The sequence below is a fragment of the Poecilia latipinna genome, unplaced genomic scaffold (assembly GCF_001443285.1).
Source record: "Poecilia latipinna isolate Pla-1442-1.1 unplaced genomic scaffold, P_latipinna-1.0 Scaffold1171, whole genome shotgun sequence".
Lineage (NCBI taxonomy): Eukaryota > Metazoa > Chordata > Actinopteri > Cyprinodontiformes > Poeciliidae > Poecilia > Poecilia latipinna.
In genome coordinates this window covers 74,943-98,581 of record NW_015113787.1, presented here as the reverse complement: position 1 = coordinate 98,581, position 23,639 = coordinate 74,943, and the positions used below count along the sequence as shown (strand labels likewise).

Genomic DNA, 23,639 nt, shown 5'->3' with positions numbered 1-23,639 from the left:
AAAAAACCCTCCCCCCAACCCCCCTGGCATGGTTTTTTCCCCCTTTTTTTTTTTTTTTTTTTTTTTTTTTTCAAATTACAAACCTTGCATGTTTCTATAATCTTTTTTGTTGTTGTTCCAGACAACGATAGCCTGAATTAATTTTAAAAAATGCAATTTTCAAGTGATGATTTCAGTTATGAAGGGAAAAAGTTATCGAAAAAAATGCCCTAAGTGAAAAGGTAATTGCTTTCAAAACCTATCAACTGATGTTTATTGCACGAACTGCAATCAAGTGTTGGTGGTAACAGGCAATGAGTCTTTTACATCACTTTAGATGAATTTTGGCCTATTCATCTTTGTAGATTTTTTTCTAATTCAGCTACATCGGAGGATTTTCTAGCCTTTACTGATTTACTGTTTATGGTCATATCAAAGTATCAACACTAAACCAATCCGAAAGGAGATTAGAAAGGGTATTCTGGGTTCATTTTCTGGCTCCAGAACCTCATTGCACTTGAGCTCAAAATTTGAAGTGGCTGGAAATTCTGCTGGCATTTTTCTGGTTGAGAGCAAAATTCATTGTTCCATCAGTTAAGGTCATTGAGATCATGACGAAATAAAGCAACCCCAAATCATCACCCGATTACCATCACGTTTGATTGTCAGTCATTTTTCTGAAATGCTGCGTTACTTTATGTAACAGGAAAAGCACACTCCAGTTTTGCCTCATCAGTCTATGGAATATTTTCTCAAAAGTGTTTGGGATCATCAAGATGTAATTTGAGAAAATGTGAAATATGTTGTTTTTTTTTTTGTTTGTTTGTTTTCTGTTCTCTTTTCTCAGTAGTTGTTTGGACATCTGAACGCTACAGCGGAGGCCATTTCTCCCACTGACTTTCTTATTTTTTGAATCTTAAACATTGACTTTAACACTCACAAATGTGGAGTGCGGCAGTGTAGAAGTCCTGTTTTTCTGTGACCACTTCAGTGAGTTATTGTATGATTTTGGAGTAATTTTGGCAGACCAGCCAGACCTAGGAAGATTCTTGCATGTTTCCTCAATTTCTGGTTACGGCCTCTCACTTTTTGTTCACAGAAGTAGCAAAGATTTGAAACCATTTCATGACTAATATATGCCACAGCTATCGTTTCACCTGTGCTTGATTTTCTTTAGCGTTTGGCTTCCTTTTGTCAAGCCAAGCACAAATAATAATTTAGAAAATTGATTTGAGTTTTGGTTCAATATTTAAACAATAAAAAAAAAAGCTCATAAATTGTTAAAATTCAGTCCTAATGTGTGCCTCCTCTTTTTTTCAGACAGCTTAGGTCTCAGTGCATTCACACCTCTGTCAAAACAGAAATGAAAGTGTGCAGTCTATTTCTGCTGGTGTCAACACGTTGCTTTAATGGTTTAATGGCTCAAGTCATCAATAAACAATTGAATGTGTGGGGGCTTTAGAGGCACCTTGCCTCATTTCGGTTGCTCCCCCTTTTGTTTCGTCCGTCCTGGAGGTGTGACATGAACCCTGAGTGTGAGTTCTGTCTGCTTCGAGCTGCAGGAGTCCTTCTCAGAGAGCATAGCAACAGACCTGTCTCCGCTGTCAAAATAGGATTGGCTTGTGTGAAGCCGACTCAATGCCACAGATACAACACACATTTCGCTTCATTGATTATGCGCCAGAGCCCCCTCAGAGTCCAGGTTTACAAGGAATGTCTTCCCGTTTTTGCCTTACTCACTCTCCTCATAGTTCCCATTTTCCTCCTTGCACTTAGATTTTGAGTCATTTACCAGCTACTTCATAAATATTTAAGCCTCAATGGATGGGGAGGCTACCATTTTTCTATTGTTTCTCCTTCTAAAGTTAATGTTACATGGGCATGAAAGATATGCTGTAACCACAAGGTAAAAACGCACAAAAAAACCTAAGGTGTTCTTCTAGAGGCAGCTCCTTTCATAGAGCGAAAATGAAAAATGAAAAATTGAGAAGCTCCTGTCTTGATTAATCTTTGTCAACAGTTACAGGACATATAAAGACCTGTTGAAGTTTCAAGTAATAACATTCAAGCTGAAGAAAAATAACGGTGTTAGTGCTGCTTTATCTTCAATAAGATCAAGAAAATGTCACAGTCCTGTCTGCTTTTCAAAATAATATATATATATTATATTGTCATCTTCCTGAAATAATGACCTGGCTCATCTTTTGCCATAAGTGATATTGGAAAAAAAATTCCTACCTCTTTTTCCAAAAGATGTTTTAGGCAAAAAAAGAAAAAAATAATAACTTTTGGCAAAAAATGTCTTGGACCACTATTTTAAGATGGTGACGATATTATGTTTTTATGCTTTAAAATGTTAGATCAGTACCATAAAATCCCTTATTATCTGTTGAAAATTACAAATATACAGTATCTTGAGTTTAATAGAAATATTGTAAGTTGGACCAGATCCACTGCAACACAGCCCACAAAATCCTTAGTGCCCACAGCTAAGAAACTTATGAAAGCCACTACAGCATCTAATCTTCCTCACGGATGTAATAATAAAAAAATGTATAGTATAACCTTAGTAGCAATTTCATATAAGAACAAATCAATAAATTAGACAATGTAATACATCTCATTTCAAATGTCTGAGTAAACACCATCATACTGTGAAACCTTGCTGTTTATTCTCAAGGTTGAGATCCAATGTGAGTCTAATTCCAGGTTTTTCCTAACGTAAATGCATGCCACCAACAGGCAGACTATGTAACTCACTCTGACATCAATTTGTTCATCAAGAGAAGAATTAACAAAGCTTCACAGACACAAAGTAAATCCAAAACCCTTACAATGTAAATTTCATCTACTAAAGTGCCGATTGCACTGAACTTCCCCCCACTCATCCTCAACATCAGCTCTACATCAGTGCTGCATTAACAGCCTAAAAAACAATATGGTAATATTTAGTTTCACTGATTAACTTCATGCAACTACACAAAATAGCAAATTTTTTCAATTCAAATATAAAGTCCTACATTTGTCACCGTCTACTGTCACCATCGTTCTTCTTGTGGACCCTTCTGATTTAGGTTTAAGTGGGTCACACACTTGAGGAAATATTTTTAGGTCTTTAAGTATGTAAAGCTGATGTGGCGGATCTAAACAGCAGAAAACGCTGATAGCAAAGCTGCGCCAATAAGGGGGGAAAATTTACCAGTTTATCCTTCAGCTTGGTTATCACATCCCACATCCTTTAGATGTGAGAGCTCTGTGGATTAGACAACATGGGGTCCACACACTGTAGCATGCAGGCAGTATTTCTTTCAGCAGCTGTCTATTACTGTCCAATAACACTTTGGCAGAGCTGTAAAATGCCGGTACCGGGGCAGACGAGTCTAAAGAAACAAATACCCTAAAAGGTGGGGAGAGGAGGGATGGAGGTATTGAAAGCTGCTGAGTGATGTGGGTGGGTTTCTTAATGCTGCAAACACTTTTGGCTGAGACACAAGGAAAGAAGAATATCAAGCAGATAAAAAGGAGAGATGCTAAAGTAAGAAAAAAAATCCTTTCAGCCCTCTCATGTGGCTTTTATTCCCGCTGTGTTGACGAAAATATGCATAGACTTTTATGTATGGGCTATTAGGGTAGAAAAAGTGTGACCGTGAAGATTGCATTCAGAACATGTGTCTGAATACGGGATATCAAGACCCATCTCTGATTTTAGATTAGCTCAAATGCTTGGATTATTTTTAGAGGAGGCAAATATTTTGAAAACGGCACGCTCTCATTAACGGTTCCTCACCACATCTACTCCAGAGTGATTTCAGACTACTCAGATTATGGGTTATCCTGGATTATGCAAAGGACCCTGCGCACAAACACTTATCAGTTTCATTTCTTTGTCCTCCCAATGATATTCATGCCAAATCCCACAGTGCCGTATCTTTGCTCACAGCTGGCAAGTGTAACTAAAGGATTATGCAAGCAGCTTCTACAAGCAAATAGATTTCTCCGTACTTCAGAGGAGAACTGCTAGTTATGCAGCGCCTATCTATCCGCCAGGCATGCACAGAACCATGTCTCCTCCTTTTTTAATTTTTCTTCCTTGTTTCAACACGGCGCTTCAGAGAGAGATGGAGAAGAAAAGCAGGGAAGCAGGAGACGCCACAAAGCTTGTACCAAACCTTGAGGTGCGTGGATACTGCCAGTCTGTGTCTTCCAACAAATAATGTGAGCACTTCTGCATCCAGGTGTTGTGCGTTTTTTTGGCAGAAAATGGTTGAGCTTTGAACTTGACCTCGCTTGCAGTTACAGATGATGATTGTAAAAGGCCCCATCACAGCTCCTCATAAACCAAACGCTGTTCAAGAACATGAACTTCATGATCGTCATTTGTTCAATCAGAAACTGAACCTAAACGCATAATTCACTGCAAGAAACCCAGGACACAGACCATTTACTTCCTGTTTGGTCATATTTTAAATTATTTATTCTGCTACATGCAGTAAAGTTCAGGTTTATTACAGCCTCTAATGGTATCTCTGATTCTCAGTGAAGCATCTTCACTGTCCCTGAGGGATAAGTGCATTAATTAGCATTGATCTGGCACCAAAAAACAAGGAGCAGATTGGTGCAGGTCCAAGGCTATCACAGATGCAAGAGCTTACTTTAAACACAGCATGGGATCCACTTTACACTTCAGGCAACTGACAGTCCTAACCAGACTTTTACAAAAATGCAAGACAGTTCAACTAAATGTTACTTTATCTTTTGCTGTGCGCTACCTTGTATCAAGGAAATTAGTCTGATTTTCCACTTCACTCATGTTCCCAGTCATGATCTAAGCTTTCTCTCCTAGAACCTTTGTCCCATTTCTTCTAGAATATTCTGAGATGATGTTCACTAAATTAAAGTCAATTCTATCTGCTCAGGGACAGGACAGGACAGGACAGGACAGGACAGGACAGGACAGGACAGGACAGGACAGGAAAGGAAAGGAAAGGAAAGGAAAGGAAAGGAAAGGAAAGGAAAGGAAAGGAAAGGAAAGGAAGCTTGCCAGGGAGAAATAGACAACAATTACACTTGCCCTAGGAGGCCGAGGGAACCTGACCACGTTGCTATGGAAACTCAAGTACAGCAGAAAGTAACACAAAAATCAATTCAGATTGAGCTTATCTCTCCCTCTTTCTCGCTGCCTTCTCATTTCACAAGGGCTACGAAGCATGCTTCCACTCTAAATCACATTTTGACTATTGCAGTACTTTGCAGCTCTAAGTGTAGCAAAAACAAAACCTGCTCTTTTTTTATTAATTCTAAATTACAAACGTGGATTGTGCCATTCAGTAAAAAAGGAAAAAAAAAAAAAAAAAAAGGCTTCAAATCCACTTCTTAGAAAATATATGACAAAGAGGTGCTGCTTTGAATGTTCAACAACAGAACATAAATCAGCCTCTGTCTTGGATGCACCATTCATCCTTATTCTTTCTCTCCATCCCCTTCACTCGCTTATTTGCTCGCTCAGAGGGGCAGCAGCAGCTGTATGCAGGTGATAAGCGTGTGCAGCGATGGGTACTTGGCTCTGATTGGCCAGCTCGACTCCTACGCTGATGGGAAGATTGCAGGCTGCGTCTGTCAAAAGGCCACATGGCTGTCACCTCATGACGTCACTGTCGCAAACAATCAACCGACCACAGTCTCAGTGCAAACACTGATTTAAACGTTTCTTGTATTGGGCTCTATTCCTATATTTATGAGCCTAACATAGAAATAGCGCTGGTAGGTCCTCTCATAATAAATCCATTGTAAAATAAAAACACAAACAAACAATTATGAGGATGTCAGGCAAACAGGCTTCCTTACTTGCAAAGGAGCAGAGCAGATCTGAACTTCGAAGTGAGGATAAGGCACAAACTGACTCCCTGTTTTCCCCATCCAGCTCTGTTGATTTCACCACAGCCACTTAGCAGCAGTCTGCTGGGAGTTCTGGTGTTTGGATCCAAGTTGTTGAATGTGTGATAGGAAGGTGAGGTCAAAGACAGGCTCCAAGAATGCTCAGTGTGTGGGACTGAGAGCGTATGCCAGAGAAGAAGCAAAAAAAAAAGAAAATGAGCCTTGAAGAAAAATAATGATGCTTTGTGCCTCCTGCATCAAAAATAATATGGCGTGTCACCTTGCAGCGAGTTTAGCTGGACATTTGCTCGTGAAGAATTCAATTTGATAAAGAATTTGTTGGAAACACAAGCAAAGGCTATTGTAACCATCTGATAGAATAAGACTTTAATATTGTAGGTATAAGCAATAGACAAATACATAGGTTTTCTTACCAAATAGCGTTTGCTGATAACATTTTACTGCCAGAAGCAGCAACATGTGTTATACCACATTATTTGACCATTTCTGTTTATGTAGCAACTAAAGTGCTGGACAAAAAAAAAAAAAAACAGGGCAGAGGTAAAAACAATTAAAATCCTAAAAAATAAAAGAAGCAGTAACGATGATCTCAAGAGAGGAAGATAGACACTGAAGTCCCATTTGCTGTTCACCACCAGACATGTAGATGGCACAGCAAACAAAAAGAGGTTTTTCTGCTCAGAGCAGACCAAAAGTAAACTTTTTGAGTCCGATGGGAAACATTACGTGTAGCAGGAAAACTAGCATTGCAAATCACTTGGATTGGCTTCTTTACCGTGAAACATGGCAGTTGCAGCATTGTGGTCTTGAAATCTTTTTTTTTTTTTTTTTTCCAGCAGGCACAGGGAAGGTTGTCAGAACTGATGAAAAGATGGATGGAGCTAAATAAAGGGCAACACTGAAGACTGCAGAAAACTTGAGACAGATAAATATTTAGCAAGCCAAGAAACCTAACCATAAAGTCACAGAAACTATGAGATGGTTTAGTTTACTCATTTGCGAGAATGGTCCAGTCAAACCTAAAGGCATCTGAAAATTGAGGACTCAAAAATGAATGTTAGCATTATGAAAATACTATATATATATATACTTGTATTTCAACCAGTGTTGGTATAAACACAGGCTGAGAGAACATGGTTGTATTCACACACCTTGATTGATTCGCAGGAAAAATTGGGCTGCGTGATAAATGTTATCGTAAGCGAACTGGACATTCAAATAAACCGTCCAGGTTTAAATGTAATATGAGCTGATCCATCTCGCTGTTCTGCACTAAAGACACCCAATTATATCTCCTCCTCTGATTGGTGTCCAGCAGGTGTTCTAAAACCACACTCATGTCTAATCAGTGTTACAGATGCTTAGCATGGGGCCGTCGGCTCCGAGGCTCAGTGTGAAAGTTTAAAGAGGCTCAGTGTGATTTACTGTATTTTTCCAGATTTACCACCCTGGGAGCAGAATAAGAGCACGTATTAATCCTTGATTGGATAGACGATGAGCGAGAAAAAAAAAAAAAAAAACTGAGCGAAAAATCCTTATTAGGGTCAGCAGGGGGATTTCAGTTATTAAGTGCCTTTTTTACTCTAATCAGGCACTTTTAAGATGGGATCAGACGTTGTCGCATTATGTGACTAAGCACACCAGTATGTCTCCATTTATCCCAGTTATTCAGCTGGGAACACATGGACCTAAACGCCACCACCTGTCACAAAATAAAATCTACATGCAGGAGAGCTTATAAACAGAAATACTGAAGGTTCAGGGTGTAATTAGCTCACACTATGCGTATTGCCGATCTGATGCCAGGGAGGTACTGGCCTGGCTCCAGTCCACAGAAATCTTTAAACTCTGGCAGACCCTCCACTGTAACGGAGCTCTACCCCTGACATAAATCCCTATTTCAACCTTTCTCTAAACAAATTTCACATATTACCCTTTGGGATTTCTTTACTCTAAAGCATAAATGTTTCCTCTAATTCTCTTCTTTACATTACTATGACTGGTACCAGATCTTTACAATATCAACTAGACCAAAATTTAATTTAGTCCTCATATTCTACACCTCGTTTCAGTAAAACTCACTGGTGCGCGTCCTATAAATTTACAACATCACCATAAGCCAGATTGGCGCAGCGCACTCCTCCAAATCAGTGCTCATTTCAGCTGCGTTTATTCCAAGTCAAAAACAAAGAGCCATCCTTCACAGCCAAATTGCCTATTAAAGATGAGAGCGTGTTCAGTCTCCCATTGCGCCCAGCCATCACCACCCTAATCATTCCCTGCCTAAACAACCTAATGGCTGCCATATTGCCACTGTTTATTAGTAAACACTGATGGAAGGACGCCCGACTCAACAGTTGTTGATTTTGTCTATCCGTATGGAGTATCAGCTGGGAATCACAGCCACCATGCCAGAATGTTGTCTGCTGTTCAGTCTCCCGTCACTAAACAGATTGCCTTATTGTTTCATGTGCGCAATGGCTGTAAGTGAATGTTTAAGAACACGTAAGCCTTAGATAGACGATTAAATAAATCTGAAAACTCACAAAAAAAATTTTTTCTTGTAAAAAAAAAAAAAAAAAAAAAAAAATCCCCATGAGGATATGAAGCCAAGACCTACAATTTGCATTGCATTTCAATAAAAATTTACAAGTCTGTGGCTCTGCTGCTGAGCCAGAAGGATGGTCCGAAGATCACCTTTGCTTTAAGATGCTTTTGGGAAGCCCAGTCCAAGATCGATTTCCCTCCATCTCAGTCTCAGTAACCCTGCAATCGATCCTTATCAAATATGTATCACATCCTCAAACCCTCAGCCCGGCTAAGATGGAGACTTCAAACACCAGCGGCTCAAAGAGAAAGTCAGAGGAGAGCACGGTTTACTTCTTTTCCAAATAGAAAACCTCATTACTGAGTAAAGATGAGAAACTGAAAGATAATAAAAGGAAAAAAAGGGGGGAAAGCCACATTATCAAGAAACCACAAGTTTTACAGTTAAAATGTGAGCTGTGACAGCAAAGCTTTTAAAATAAGACTGAATTAAGTAAGTAGTGAGCTTTGAAAATTACAATAGGTTTAATGTCACAATTGAAAGGTTGAAAGGAACACCAAAAAAAAAAAAAAAAAACACCACCCAACTCCTATCTCCATTTTAATGTTGCTTCTTGTTAAAAGGGTCTTGTCTTGTCCTCCTATTCCCCAAACTCCCCTCCACATGGCACTCATATGCTGCAAATGCAGAAAATGCATCCTTCAGCTCACGTTTCCATAATTCTCTGTGGCAGCAGCGTGATTAATGCACACAACTATTGATTTTTTTTTAGGGGGGTTGGAGGGGATTCTTTTTCCCTTTCTGTTATAGAACTCACCCCAGCCCCCATCCCCCAAACCCTAAAACACCTCCGATTTGTGCAGCTGCAGATTATAAATGCAAAAGATGTCAACTTTGGAAGAAAACAGGGAGATCTAGCCTCCCACACTTTTTAGCTTTAAGGCAGCTCTGTGTTTGTGTGTGTGTGTGTGTGTGTGTGTGTGTGTGTGTGTGTGTGTGTGTGTGTGTGTGTGTGTGTGTGTGTGTGTGTGTGTGTATTTGTTTAGCTATTCTTCTTAGAACCATTTTTGGCATTTTTACAAACCTTCTGAAGACCGATGGGGATCAAAGGTCATCCTAATGGACCCCCCTGTTTAGCGATAAGGCTTAGGTTTAGAGGTATGGTGCGAATTAAGTTTTAGCAAAGGTTAGGGTTAGGGAAAATATCTAGATTTTGAATAAATACAGTTACAAAAATGAACGTAAGTCAATGCAAAGTCCCTGTGAAGATAGAAAGACACACTATGCGTGTGTGAGTGGACTGGGAGAAGGGGTGCAGTGAAAGACAAGGGTCAGCATTTCACTAACTGCTGATCTGTGTGGGAGGAGGAGGAGGGAGGGATGGCGGGGGAAGTGAAATGATATGCTGTGTTGTTTTCATAAGGTTTCACTGCAGGAAGGGTGGAGTAGTCTGCAAAAAAAAATACTAACACACACACTCAGAAACCTATATGTTCGGTACATACACTCACGTTTATGGTGACACTCGGATCTACCGTCCGACTGGTATTTATTTACATGCAACGATCAGCCGTTTTTGCTTGAGCCATGACCCAATTTTCAGCCTCCAAACAGCAAGATCAACAAACCACAAGTTGAGCAAACAGGACAAAGTGAAGTCTGTGAGTGATGCAGGAAAGAAAAAAAAAATACAATTCATGTGGTTAACACAAGGCAGTTTACCAAAGAACTCCCCTTTTTACCTTTCAAGTCTTTTCCTTTTCATGTTTTCTCAATCTGCCCTCTCCTTCTCTAAATTTCAAAGCTTGTTCTCACCACTGTGCCCTCCTTTCAAGGTTGGCCTGACTTTGGGCGTGTTGAATTTACAGCCCTATCCCTGCCTGCCTTCTGGTGCCCTCATTGTCAATCTAAGTAAAAAAAATAAATAAATAAATGGAGGCGGTGGCACATCACTGGCATGATAAATCCCTGCCCGAACAGCAACGCCTCAAGCCAAAGCACTTACAGCCGCATCTCTGAAGACAACTACAACAGTCACGCGACTCGGCTTGTGGATGCCTGTGACTGTAATTCCATTCGCAGGCAAACTGTTTAATTAGTCTCTGCATGAGAACTCACACAAACCCATGACAGAGGAGATCGCAGAATGTGTGAGAGTTGAAGAAAAATGAACATGGCTGAAAAAATGCTTGCAGATTTATTTGTTTGTTGTCGTTTTTTTTTTTTTTTTTCACTGAATGTTTTAGGTACTGGATTGACTTATTTGCATAAAACAAATAAATCTTGCATTTTTCTATGAAGCTAGAAATTGACTGGGGCACTGGGACAAGCAGGTTATGTAATGAGATGGGAGGGAAATAAAACTGAACATGAGTAAAATTCACGGCCAGAGAAGAAAGACGGAAAGGTCTAAGAACCTGAGAACGAAATGAAGCACGGATACAAAGAAAAAGGTCAAAAAGCAAGGTTTATATTTTCTAGCCAGTAGTTTAATGTTTCATTTCACAAAAAAATGTGAAGACACCAGCTTTTATGATATAAAATAACACGCTTAACGGGACTCAGATCTTTGATGTCAGGACACATTGTATAATGCTGCGCAATCAGTTCTTGAAAAATAGTTTCTTGTGTTTCAGGTTGCAGGGACTCGTCTCAAAAGAAACCTTAGCCAGGAAAAGGTGTTTGCTGTACATAACAACATTAAAGTTTGAAGAACCAGTGAGGACGCCTCGATAGAAATGGGGACAAGGATTTAAGTTACTTTAAATTTTAGGCGATTGTTGGTGCCAGACACAGTTCAAGTTGAATATTGATACACAGCCATCTCTAAGGTTTACCAAGAATGGCCTGGGGGGAAAAAAGAAACAATTCAGTCTGTCGCTGTTGTGTGGTGAGGAATACCTTGTTGATGTCAGAGGATCCTGGGCAGACTGGTTTGACAGAGAGGAAACAGCAACTCAAAAGAAAAAAAAAAAAACCCTCCTTAACGGCAAGGTAAGCAGAACACCATCTCTGAACACATTAATGTTCAATCTTATGGGCTACTGAAGGAGAAGACCACACATGATGCAACTCCTGTCAAGTAAAAATAGGAAATTGAGGTTAAATTTCACATGGGCTCACCAAATCTCGGCAGTAGCAGATTGGAAAAATCCTGGTCGGTAAAATAAATTAGTTTCAGATTACACATTCAGAAGGAACGGTCAGACATTGATGTAAACATCAGGGAAGCATGAGTCCTCAGGCTGGTCCCACCCCCAGCCTGACCAGCTGGGGGTGGGATATTTTCTCGCTACACTTTGGCAACTTGAGTACCAACAATGCCACAGTCTACCTGAGCATATTGAAAAAACTGGTTACAAAGAGAGTTCATGTAAAATAATTTCTGTATAGCCATCATCAGGAATTATGAAATAGTATAAAGGACACCGTAAACCTTTCCTTCCACTGCTAGCGTGTTAATTCAAAGAGGAGACCTTTCTAATGACAAAGGAAACTTCTCTCCCCCGTCGCTCAAAAGTGAGATGAAACATAATGTTTTCTTACCTTGAGCTCATTTAATTTGGCCAGATGGTTTCAGTGAAATGAATCATGCCATTGTATCATCCTCATCATACGGTTTGTCTGCTTTAATTCCTCAGCCTGTCATGTTTCAGTCAGTTTATTGGTTATGCATAAAATATGTGCAGAGCACCTCAGGTGATGGTGTGTCTTTTTCAGATAACAAAAGAAGGAGATTTATTGTCACAGGCAGTGCATTGTAGAGTGGGTTGACAAAAAAGCCTTAGTTTATAGAATGTATTCATTTTCCATTATCCATTACTTGATATATTTTTGTCTAAGCAAAAGTATTAATTATTATATATATATATATATATATATATATATATATATATAGATATATATATAGATATAGATATAGATATATATATAAATAAATAACTATTTGGATGAAGATGCATGAAGACTTTCAGAATGTCCCCACATCTTGACAATACTATGTTTCTCCGTGGAGATGGTGTGTTTAGGGGTGCCACCAGTTTTAGATGTTTGCATGTTCGGTTTTGTTGAGTCTCAATACTGCCCCAAATTATATGTTCCTATGTTACCTTCACTGTACATTATAAATCACAGTATTGATACCATAAGCCTGAGCACAGTTTAAAAACCAATATTGACAAAACCAAGGGATATTATTGCAGGTGTCCTACTGATTTTTCCAGAAACTTCTACCTAACGTTTAGGTGAATGACATCCTGGTCAACAAAATTACATCAATCACTGATCTGATCATTTACAGTGTCCATCAGGACGGCTCGAGCATTTGCGATGTTTCTGCAATCAGGCATCTAATTTATGCTTCATCTGCACAACATTTACAAGTAGCACAAGGTTCCTGCAGCAACTTGAGTTTGCATCTCATTCCGTATCTGAGCTCTTGTGTGCACCCAAGGCCACCAAACTCATTACTCCCGTCTTGTATCATGAATGATGAGAGACAAAGGGAGGTAGATGGTAAACACAAAAGCACACACTGTGCCAGCTCCGTCCCTTTTTTAAAAGCAAAGACACTTCACATACAAACAGACAAGGGCATGTGAACAAAAGCGACCAGCACAGACACAAACATGCACACATGAGCCGTCTAGGTCGGCCATATAAAATCCTGGCATGAACACAGTACACTACGGCCCCCTCCCCTGCCCCTACTCTGCTTTCTTTGTCTTTTTCAATTCCCCCTTTCATGTCTCTATTAGCTCTGTCAATTGTTTATTAAAAGTGGCGAGGAGGCGATCGGAGCCGGGCACTTGAAAAGCTCGTGCAGAGAGATGCGCTTTAAAATTCATGACGAGTTAATGGTATGTTAGTGGCAACATTAGGACCCGGTGAGCCTGCATCGTGCTCATTTACATTGAAGCAGGCCGCTTCAAATGACTACTAAGCAGTTCTCGTTCTGAAAGGTAATTCATATTGTAATTAACTTTTCAATCACAGCTGATTAATTAAGACAAGCCCTGGTCTGTAATTATGCATCTATTTTTACTTCTAATATGGATCACTTGTTAGTCCAAGATTTTAGCAGCCACGTTTATTTTTTACGAGTTAGTGAATCACAGACTTTACACAAACACACATCTACAGCTCAGAATAATACAGTGGTGGCCTAAGGTTTAGTTGTTTTAGAGCATCTGCTCTTATTTTCATTTTATTTGAGCAACATCTCCAGAACTGTTTTTTTTTTTTTTTTTTTTTTGCTCTTATTCTGATGAACAATGCAAGGGTAGAGGAGTGCACTGGATGCTCCCAACAACAAAAAAAAAACCCAGATTAATAATTTAGTGCATCTGTGGGATAGCTTTATTTTGTTTCTACTGAGACTGAATCTTCTTTTATGAAAAGAAAAAAGAGGCTTTAAAAAGTCAGAAAACTAGGATGGGTCAAATTGCATGCTGCTGCCATTGTCAAGTTTCTTCATGATGTGTCTCTCCCTAGTTCTTTGCTTGGACACGCGCACACACACACACGCAGACACACGCGCACACTCCTTGAGTCAACATACCCTCTCCATAACAGTGCGAGGTGAATCTGCTCATGCATCAGAATCTCCCATCAAATATTTATCACCAAGCAGCAGTGATTTTGACCGTGTGCTCATGCTTTTGACAGCACTCGCCTGCTGCGGCGCTTATTGGAGTAAACACGGACAATCCAATATTGTTGTTCTCTTGTACACTTGCAAAAATAAATACATGAATAAATAAATAAATGAAAAACATGCTAGAGGAATACAGTAGGGTTCATTAAAATATCCATGCATTTGAAAAGATGACACATTATTAGAGGGGCTGACTTAATTGGTAACAAATGAAAGGAACAGTCTTCTTTGTGTTTAATTTGGGATTTTGTGGCAGACCAACACAAAGTACAGCATAACCCTGAAGACGAGAATAAAATTATACAAGTAGTTAGCCATTTCAAGTCGATGCTTTGTAGATGCAACCACCATACCAATAGCAGTCCCAAGTATTTCAGGATGCGTCTCTACAAGTTTTGCACATTTAGAGTTAATATGTTGTCTATTTGTCTTTGCAAAATAGGTTTTGGCACAGTTAGACTGGACTGGAAGTATTTGTGAGCATCAGATGTCAAGTAGTCATGACACAAGTTCTACCTTTGGTGCTGTGTTTAGGGTTGTTGTCATGTCGCTAAGTGAACCTGCATCACAATCTCAAGTTTTTACAGATTATAACAGACTTTTTTATATAGCAGATTATAACGACTTTATTTAGCTCCATCCATCCTTCCCTGTACTGTGGGGATGTTGAGCCAAGGGTGATGCGCAGTGTTAGTTTTCCTTCATATATAGCATTCTGCATGAAGGCAAATTGATCTCAACTTACCACAGAATCTTCTTCTACATATTTATGTCTGAAACATGGTTTGTCAAAAACTTAAAAATGCCAGTGAGCAGACTATAGGCCTGACACATGATGCATATCCCTGACCTGTCTGCCGTGTTTCTTGGTCTGCATGATGCTGTTTGCTCACTAATCTCCATCAAACCTCAGAGGCCTTCACAGAACAGCTGCATTCATACCCAGATTAAAATACACAAAGGTAGATTCTATTTACTGACTTGGTGACAAGAAAAAGTAACTGTTTTCACTTTATCTTATTTACTGGCATCAATTTGAAGAGGGCTGGACACAACCAATTTTAAAATTTCTATATTTTTTTTTTCCACTTCAGAATTTGGCACTTCTTAGTGTCTGCTCTATTACAAAAAATACCAATAAAACACATAAAAGTTTGTGGATTCAAGACAAAAAGTGGGTATGAATACCAAGGTCCCTGTAAGACGTCAAATTTCTAACAACAAACTCTCATTGTCTTTAAAGAACTGAAATGCAGTTTCATACGCTACAGCTTGAAATTGGACAGTCTTTTTCCACCTACTTCAGAGCACAACATGAAAACCTTGTCTACACGATTCATTTCATTTGCAGAGCATAATCATATCTGCATGCTGCATATTTGCTCAATCTCCGTGACATCAGGCGTTGTCTTCAACCTGCAGTTCTCTGCGAACAGCTGGGGAAACCTCAAGTAAATAAGTCTGCAGCATGGATCAGAAGACACATCTTCATGCCTGAGCAGACGCATTTAAAATGCCACCAAAACGTTGTCCCAGATTCTGCCCTCAGTCAAATGACATCAAGGGCTCGCTTACAGGTCCCCGAACGCCTCGGTATGGAGCAGGAATCAGCCAGCGGGCAGCACATGGAGCAATCAAAGAGATATGCATCCCATTTAAGATGGGCACAAATTCAACCAGCTGAATGTTCTGGTGCTCTGTGTTATCATGCTGTTTTTGCTGGATTCAAGCAAGGAAGGTAACTAGGTCAATGTAATGTAACGCTATGTAAATTGAGCCACTTTACCCCCTTGCTGGAGTCAAAATGGAGTTGGCTGAGAGGGGAGTGTGTACAGGAGAGAGAAAGCCAGTGATTCAATCTGACAGTTATCAACATCCTCTGGCTAGTGTAGAGACTGAGCTGCAGAGCCTGCAGAGTCCCGGCACACAACAGCAACAACAACAACCAGGTAAAAACACGACTTTCGGCAGATATTGCTCTAGTAGTAGAGACCAATAAGAGCTAAGTCAGCTAGTCCTTCGTCAAACATTAATACCACATGCAGTTTACATTTTGCCCAGTTTTATGTTAAACTCCCTACGAAATTTACAGGACTTTGCTTCCATTTCATCTATTTCATACCTTCAGATTTTGCAGATCACAATCAACTTGTTTCTTCCTGTCACCTCAGGCAGTTTGCATGCAGCTGCAGAAGCATAGCCTGTCATACCTGAGCTGAGTGAAACTGTGTCTTTCTCCCATGATACGACGGAGACGTAGGCCTCCACAGAAGCGGGGATAATGCACTTGAAGACGGCCACACTGCCTCGCATAGCCTTCTGGTCAGCCACTCTGACAGTGTAGGGTTCCCGTGAAACTAATGAACGAGGGAAAATACAAAAACATGTCGGTGTGACTTATTGATCTTGAAAGACTTGCTTCAGTATGCTACGATAATGCTGCATTATTAAAGACCTTGTGTAATCACTTATCCTTCTTAGCAAAGCAATAGCTTACAAACTAGCACTTTATAACTACTTAAACATTGATTGTGACTGAACTAAATGGTCGTGGTTGAGTTGGAATGAACTGGATTTTCATTTGACCTGTTTATGTCTGTAAAGAGGTCATACATGTGACGTCATCACCTATGTTTAAATTGGCCAAAGAATTTTGAAAAAGGCTACACATGGCGTACAGATTTAACTTTATAAAGGCGATTCCGCTGAGTAAATAATTGCATCATCTGCATAGAAGTGAACCACAGCTGATGTTTCTGCCTAAGGGTCCGAAACTGTCCAGTTGGAAGTAGTTGAGGACAAAAATTACAATCCTTCTTTTAAGCGAGACATTTAACAATTTTAGAAAATGAATATAAATTATTGCAGATGTAAAGCAGAAAAATATTATTCCATGTTGGCCCTGTTTAAAAAAGGGACTTAGTTTGTTGTGTGTACTTTTAGTTTTAGTATGAGGAACAAGATATAAGCCGTGCTTTCTTCAAAAAGAGAAGGTCCTTTTACGGTCCGGTGATCTTGAATAGTTTGGCCACTGTCATTTATATCAGATGTGCGTGATCTGGCCAGCAAATGTCTATCCAGATGCCAGGTTGGGCATGAATGTAAATGCATGGCAACTGAAATATAATGTACAAATATCAACTAATATTTGTGAGCGTTCATCTGGCGTAGCAAGATTAATAAATTAATATATTTAAGTGAAATTAACCTTAAAAGCAGCAGTATATGTCATGTTTATTAAAAAATATATGTTTTTTAAATATTTGTTAAAACTATTATATGTTGTGACAGAATGATATGAGACAGATAATCTGTGAATAAAAACACGCTCCTCCACCTCCAAGGGCTACCATTTCCATCTGCAGAAACCCATCACTCTCAGTCAGAAACAACCAATCAAGAGCCAGGAGGAATCCATAAATCACGCTTGTGTATGTGAAGCTCAATATGTTAATGGTGGAGAAAACTACTTATCATCCGTCGACGGTGGCCATGCCAGCAAACCTGAACATTCACAGTAGGTTTCAGTGTGGGGAACTGGCTGTAGTTTAGCAGAGAGCAAGAGGGAGGGTTGTGAGCAGCATGTACACAAGCATGACTGACAGCACTAGGACCCTCCTTTTGGCTCTGATTGGTTGTTTGTTACTGTATTGTATTTCTGTAAGTAGCACTCGGAGTACTGGGAGAAGGCAGAGGAGCTAATTTTTTTTCCCAATCATCTGTCTCATGCTACACTACCACGACATAGTGACAGTTTTAACAAATATGCAGAAAACATATTTTTTTAATGAAAGTTACATACTGCAGCTTTAATTAATGTCATGACGAAAAGCAAAAAGTGTGATAATTAAAATCTCTCTTCAGATGGCTGTAAAATCTTGGCCATGTACCTTTTTTTTTTTTTTTTTTCATTTGAACCACAACAAAAACTAATTACTAATTTACATTGAGTAAACAAGTAAAGCAGCAACTATAATACGTACATTTAATGTATGCATAAAGTCTGCAGTTTCTACTCTCTTTGTTATCACTGCTTCCTTTACCCTACCTTTATGAAAACTGCCCTCTGCCGTGTCTCCTGAGCAGACTCACCTGCTTTGATGTGGACATCCTGGCTCCTGATCTTGCCAGAAGGATTCTCGGCAGTGCAGTAATATGTGTTGTCATGGATCAGCTTGCTGAAGCTGGATGGCAGGAAGTTGAAGATTTGAAGAGTTCCATTAGGATGGACATGGCGGATGCCCGGGACATCGTAGATCTCCTCGCCGGTAGCCAAGTACCACCGCAGCGAAGCGGGCGGTGCTCCCCCAGCAGGACAGGGAACCGAAGTCCCCGTTGTGCTGGCAAATACTACCTCTTGCAGAGACGCATTGACAAAGTATAGGCTGGAATGGAGATCTTCGCCGAAAACTGGAAGAGACAAAACACAAATTTAAACAAAGACTCTTTTTAACCACTTCTATGGATGATGTATTTTTGTCAAGTTTATTATTTGTATTTCTGTTTACATGGGTTATATCTTGGTTTTGTTTCCCATAATAGCAAGGTTGAAAGCACCAATCCAAAACAAGATTCTAAGCATTTTCAATTTGGACACATAATTAATTATAAATTAGACGTTTTTTTTGAGTATTCTCCAAAAATAATTTACTGCATGTTCGTCTCTTCACAGCCAGGTATAATCGGTTGAGATCTTTAATTTCATTCTATGGAAGTTGGGACCATTAAATTAACAACAAACGATTATGAGTTATGAACTAGGGTCAATTTCCTTGTTCATATACAAGTTTCAATTTAGGCCTGCATCAGAGTAAAGTGAATGCTACTAAATCCATCCATCCATCCATCCATCCATCCATCCATCCATCCATCCATCCATCCTCTTCCACTTTATGCAAGACTATTTTCTGGAGGAACAGAGGGAAATAAATGTCAATGTTGGACCAATTAACTTCATAGAAATCTACGGCTGTTTGATTTTAAATGAAAAAGCGAGGCAAGCAGACATGAAAGGCTGAGTTTGTTTGCATTTCAGGCAAAAGCACAGTGACTGTGTGCATCGTGCTTGCCATCTCAGCCTGGTGACGAGGCTCTGCACTAAACGGCTCGCAGTGGCACTAGCAGCTGGCTTGGCTCTCAGGGGAGAAAGCATTTTAGCACTTCATAAATTCCTAACAAGGTTTCAAATTGCAGACATTTCCATCCTTTTCTCTGCTCGAGCAGCTCTGTAGCGGCGATGAGACAGTCAAGTGACCTCGTCATGTAAGCAGGCACGTCCCTCTGCTTTTTATTTGTTGTTGCAGATTAGAAAGGATCATTTACAATTACTACAATGCTGCTCCTGATCGATACACCAATATTTTCCTTCTTATAAAAATGGTTGACTTATTGCTGCTGCAGAAATCCGGACAATGTCTCAAATGGAAACAGCACTTTTAAAAAGCTGACATATGCATTAGTAAATTCAAGGAAATAAATCATCAAGTAATGTGAACTAAGTTATGGGGCTGAAAGCAGAAGGCAACATCTGCAACAGTTAGTGTTTGAAGTAGCTGCTGCCAGGGCTGCAGCGCCCCTTCTGGTGTCTGTGATGGAGGATGTAGCATTAGATATGCTAATTTTAAACATAAACAAGTTCAACCCACAATTTTTTACATCACAAATTCTTCCATTTTGAATTCCTTTTCCATTAATCAGAACATGTGGCGACCTAATTTCTTGACTTAAAATGATACAAGAGAATTGTGATTGTATTTAATTTTGACTCAGGGCATGAACTGTTTGAAAACCTAAAGTGTTACTTTGAAAATAGGCGATTTTAAACAGATATCACTGATTTAAAATTGTTTAACACCAACAGAAAAATTAGCATTAAATAAAAAAAAAAAACACAAGAGGGGTAAAATATTTTAAATATTTTCAATTTGATCAAAATACTTCACAACTTTGTCACATTTGGATTATCGGTTTAGGACTAACTCAAGTCCTTGAAAGAAACAGACCTGCATTTTTTTTTGATACATCCCTGGTCCAACACACCTGAATCAAATAAAAGGCTCATTAGCAGGCCTCTGCAGAATGCTGAGGATGTAATTAAGCTATTTGATGCAGGGATGCATGAAAAAGTTGCAAGACAAAAGCTGCTGAGGACTGGAGTTAAGCTCCTAATTCTAGGTACGAAAATGAAAATCTACAGCCTGAAACCTTTTGGGTGTTTTAACTATTTCGACTGGGGGGGAAAAATGAAGCACAAACCTGGTGTAATATTTTCAGGGGAAATTCTGTTATTGAAAAATAATTCTCCTCCTCAACATGTCAACTGTGTCTCAGCCTGCAGGCCAGCCTGCAAGGGTCCTGTAACAGGGTGCTCTATCTATCTATCTATCTATCTATCTATCTATCTATCTATCTATTTTATCCATCCATCCAGTAAATGATGAAGGCATGCAGAAAGTGATTTGGCAAAACTCAAAAGAGCAATCCAATTGTGACAGCTCTCTCATGTTTTAAGTACATGACTAATATCCACCTTGTCCTCGCCACTGAAGGTTGGTTCTTTACCATGAAATTATTTGAATAAGAGCAGAACACTCAGGGTTGTGGAAGTTAATGTATACAGTCCTGTCTCCAGTCTCTTAAATCAAAAAAGTTTTTGCCAGTGTGAACAGTTTAAAATGCAGCAGGATGGTGTTAAGGGTTCTCAGCGGGCCTGTGGCACTGGCCAAGATGAAAATAATACATCAAAGTCATATTAAATTCAGATTCATTCTCTTTTTTTCCCCATCAGCCTCAGGGAGTATCAATCTTCTCCATGCTGCGTAGCTAATGCAGACCGGAGGTGGGAGGGGTTGAGGGGTCAGAACTGTACCGGTTGATGAATGGTACTCAGGATGAGTGTGAAGGACAGCACGTTTTCAGAGACTCAGATTTAAAATGTACTAGTTTACCTATTTGTTTAAATAAAATATGCAATGTTATGCTTAGCATTACTTCACACCTTGATACAGATTCTGAGTTAAATTTAGGACTGGACATGGAAGGTGAACATAATTCTAGCTCTTTCAAGGCCTTTGGAAGGTTTTTTTTTCCCCAGAGTTTCCATAATTAGCTCCATCCATCTTCCCATTGATTCTGACCAGATTCTCCGTTTCTGCTGAATAATAGTATTTCCATAGCATAATGCTGCCACCACCATCCATCACAGGGGGACAATCAATTGTGGTTCAATGCTTTGAAGTCGGATAAAAAAAGTTATTTTGGTCTCATCTGACCAGATCACTTTTTCCACAGCTTGGCTATGGATTTTATTGAAGTGAACCATTTCTCTGTTGCTCTGACATCAGAACTTCCCACTTGGGCTCCTGATGTCTGCAGCTCCTCCAGAGGTACCACGGGCCTCTTGGCTGCTTTTCTGATCCGTGTTCTCCTTGCCCTTCCTGTCAGCTTAGACAGGAAAGCAGACGCCATGTCTTAGTAGGTTATGGCTGTTACTGTGTTTCTGGATGATTGACGGAACAATGCTACGTGAGATGCTCAAAACTTGTTTTATAACAAGTATATTGTGTTTATTTTGTTTTAATTTAATATTCAATTTCCCCTTTGGGATCAATAAAGTATTTTTTAATTTAACTGAATTGACCAACACAGCCTGCTTTAATCTTTAAAACGGCTGCATGCCTGGCCTGTCTGCTGTGTTTCTTGGCCAACAAGATGCTTTTTATACACTAATCTTCTCTATAAAAAAAAATAAATAAATAAAAAAAACTCTGAGCCTTCACAGGACAGCTGGATTTACACAGAGGTTGAATAATACACAAGTAGACTCCATTTAATTATTTAGAGACGTGTAGAGGCAAATGGTTGCACTGATTTTTTTTTAAAGGTATGGGAGTAACAATGGCTGGACACAAATGCATGCCACAACTGAAAACAGTGTATTATTTTTCTCCCTCTTCAATGAAATATATTGAATGTTGAATTCAAAACTTCAGTAGGATGAATGGACGGACGGATGGATGATAATTTAGTTAAAGGATGAACATAAAACACAGTTTTATTCTCATAAATCTTTTCTTGGTTAATATATACTTCACAGACAACGTATAACTTCAGAGGAGCAAAGGTCAAAGAAATGTGTGGTTGCTAAGAAATCTTTATAAAAGTACGAAGAAACTAGACCAGGACTAAAGCGACAGCAGTTTCCACATGCACCCATGTCACATATGAAAAAGAATATGAGAGCAACTCAATTTAGACTGATTGAGTAATAGCTTGATTGATTTAATTAAAAAACGAAACGGACTCTGGTGGAAGAGAGCAAATCAGTTCACTACCCAATTTACTAATTGGCTAAGCCCAGAAGCCAGAGAGCAAACGTTCTGATGACGAAGGTACATCGCTCCCACCAACCTCGCAGAAAGCACCATGTCATGCCCCAACAAATGACCTCGGGGCCCAACCACTTACTACATTGCCTCAGAGAAAATCAGTAATTGACATAATTTTTCATGAGCTCAACTGTAAAGGTTAAATAAATGACACTGTTCAATAATGTATCATATGCATCCATCACTGGTTGAGATTTTTTTTTTTCTAAACCAGGATATTCTCAGGGCAAAAAGAAAAAAGCTGCTCCACCTAAAAGGTGATCAAGAGAGGTGTGTGAACATGCCTCTTTTTTAATCCGTTCTTGTTAAATAATCTATTTAATGCTCTTGTTTTTATGTTTATTTCTCTTGAAAAATGTTTGCAGTTCACCATGAAGCATGTTGGAAATGTACTTGAAAATGTTTTCTTGGGGAGTGCAATTTATTAGATTTCCATTGCTAAAATTACCTGTGTCCCAGTAGCAACAATACATGATTTAAAATACTTTTTTAAATTTTATTTTATTTTTTTAAGTAATTACCAGTTTGAGAATGACTCATAGTATTCTACTAAACAATTTACATCAAAATCATTATGCAAATGGGAAAAGAACTACCTCACAACATATCCATGTAAAATGAAGATGGGAGACTCCATAACAAAAGAGCAGCATGATAATTTATCAAAGATGGCTGATTTGGAGCAACAACTCGTTCAATGCATTTGTCATATTCAAAATGTATCATTTGGGATAATTTAAGTGTAAGAATCATGCAAAATAGCATAGCAAAATAGTATAAGACAAGATGCAATAGTTGGAAATAAAAAAAACCGTCAGCTTTTTATATTCCCCACATAATATTTTAAATACAGTCTCCGCTGATCCCAAAACTCTTTGACTTCGTGGCCAAGAGAATAGGAACCCTCTTTATGTAACACAACAAAATATCTGCAAAGTAGTGCCGCTCTTTCGGCTTCCTACGGCCATTCACGAAGCACAAAACAAGTCCCAAGGGCATATTTCCAGAAAAGAAGCTGGGATCGCGTAACTCAGTGTTTTTCAACCTCTTTTGAGCCAAGGTACACTGTTTTAATTGAAAAAATCTCGCGGAACACCACCAACCAAAAGTGTAAACAAAGATACTCTGTAGTCGCCTATATTACATATATAGTCATTCTTATCAAAGTATCTTG

General features: G+C 39.2%; 1 protein-coding gene across 4 annotated transcripts in view; it reads right to left on the bottom strand.

The window, feature by feature from the left end:
- The window catches only part of LOC106960257 (Down syndrome cell adhesion molecule homolog), a 142,900-nt gene that overhangs the window by 90,439 nt on the left and 28,822 nt on the right, over window positions 1–23,639 (bottom strand). For all 4 annotated transcript variants that reach the window (XM_015053251.1, XM_015053253.1, XM_015053252.1 and 1 more), the window contains exons 2-3: window positions 18,171–18,488; window positions 16,289–16,435 (exon numbers count right to left, since the gene is read on the bottom strand). In XM_015053251.1, coding sequence (XP_014908737.1) covers window positions 16,289–16,435; window positions 18,171–18,488 — 465 coding nt within the window. The remainder of the gene's footprint in view (window positions 1–16,288; window positions 16,436–18,170; window positions 18,489–23,639) is intronic.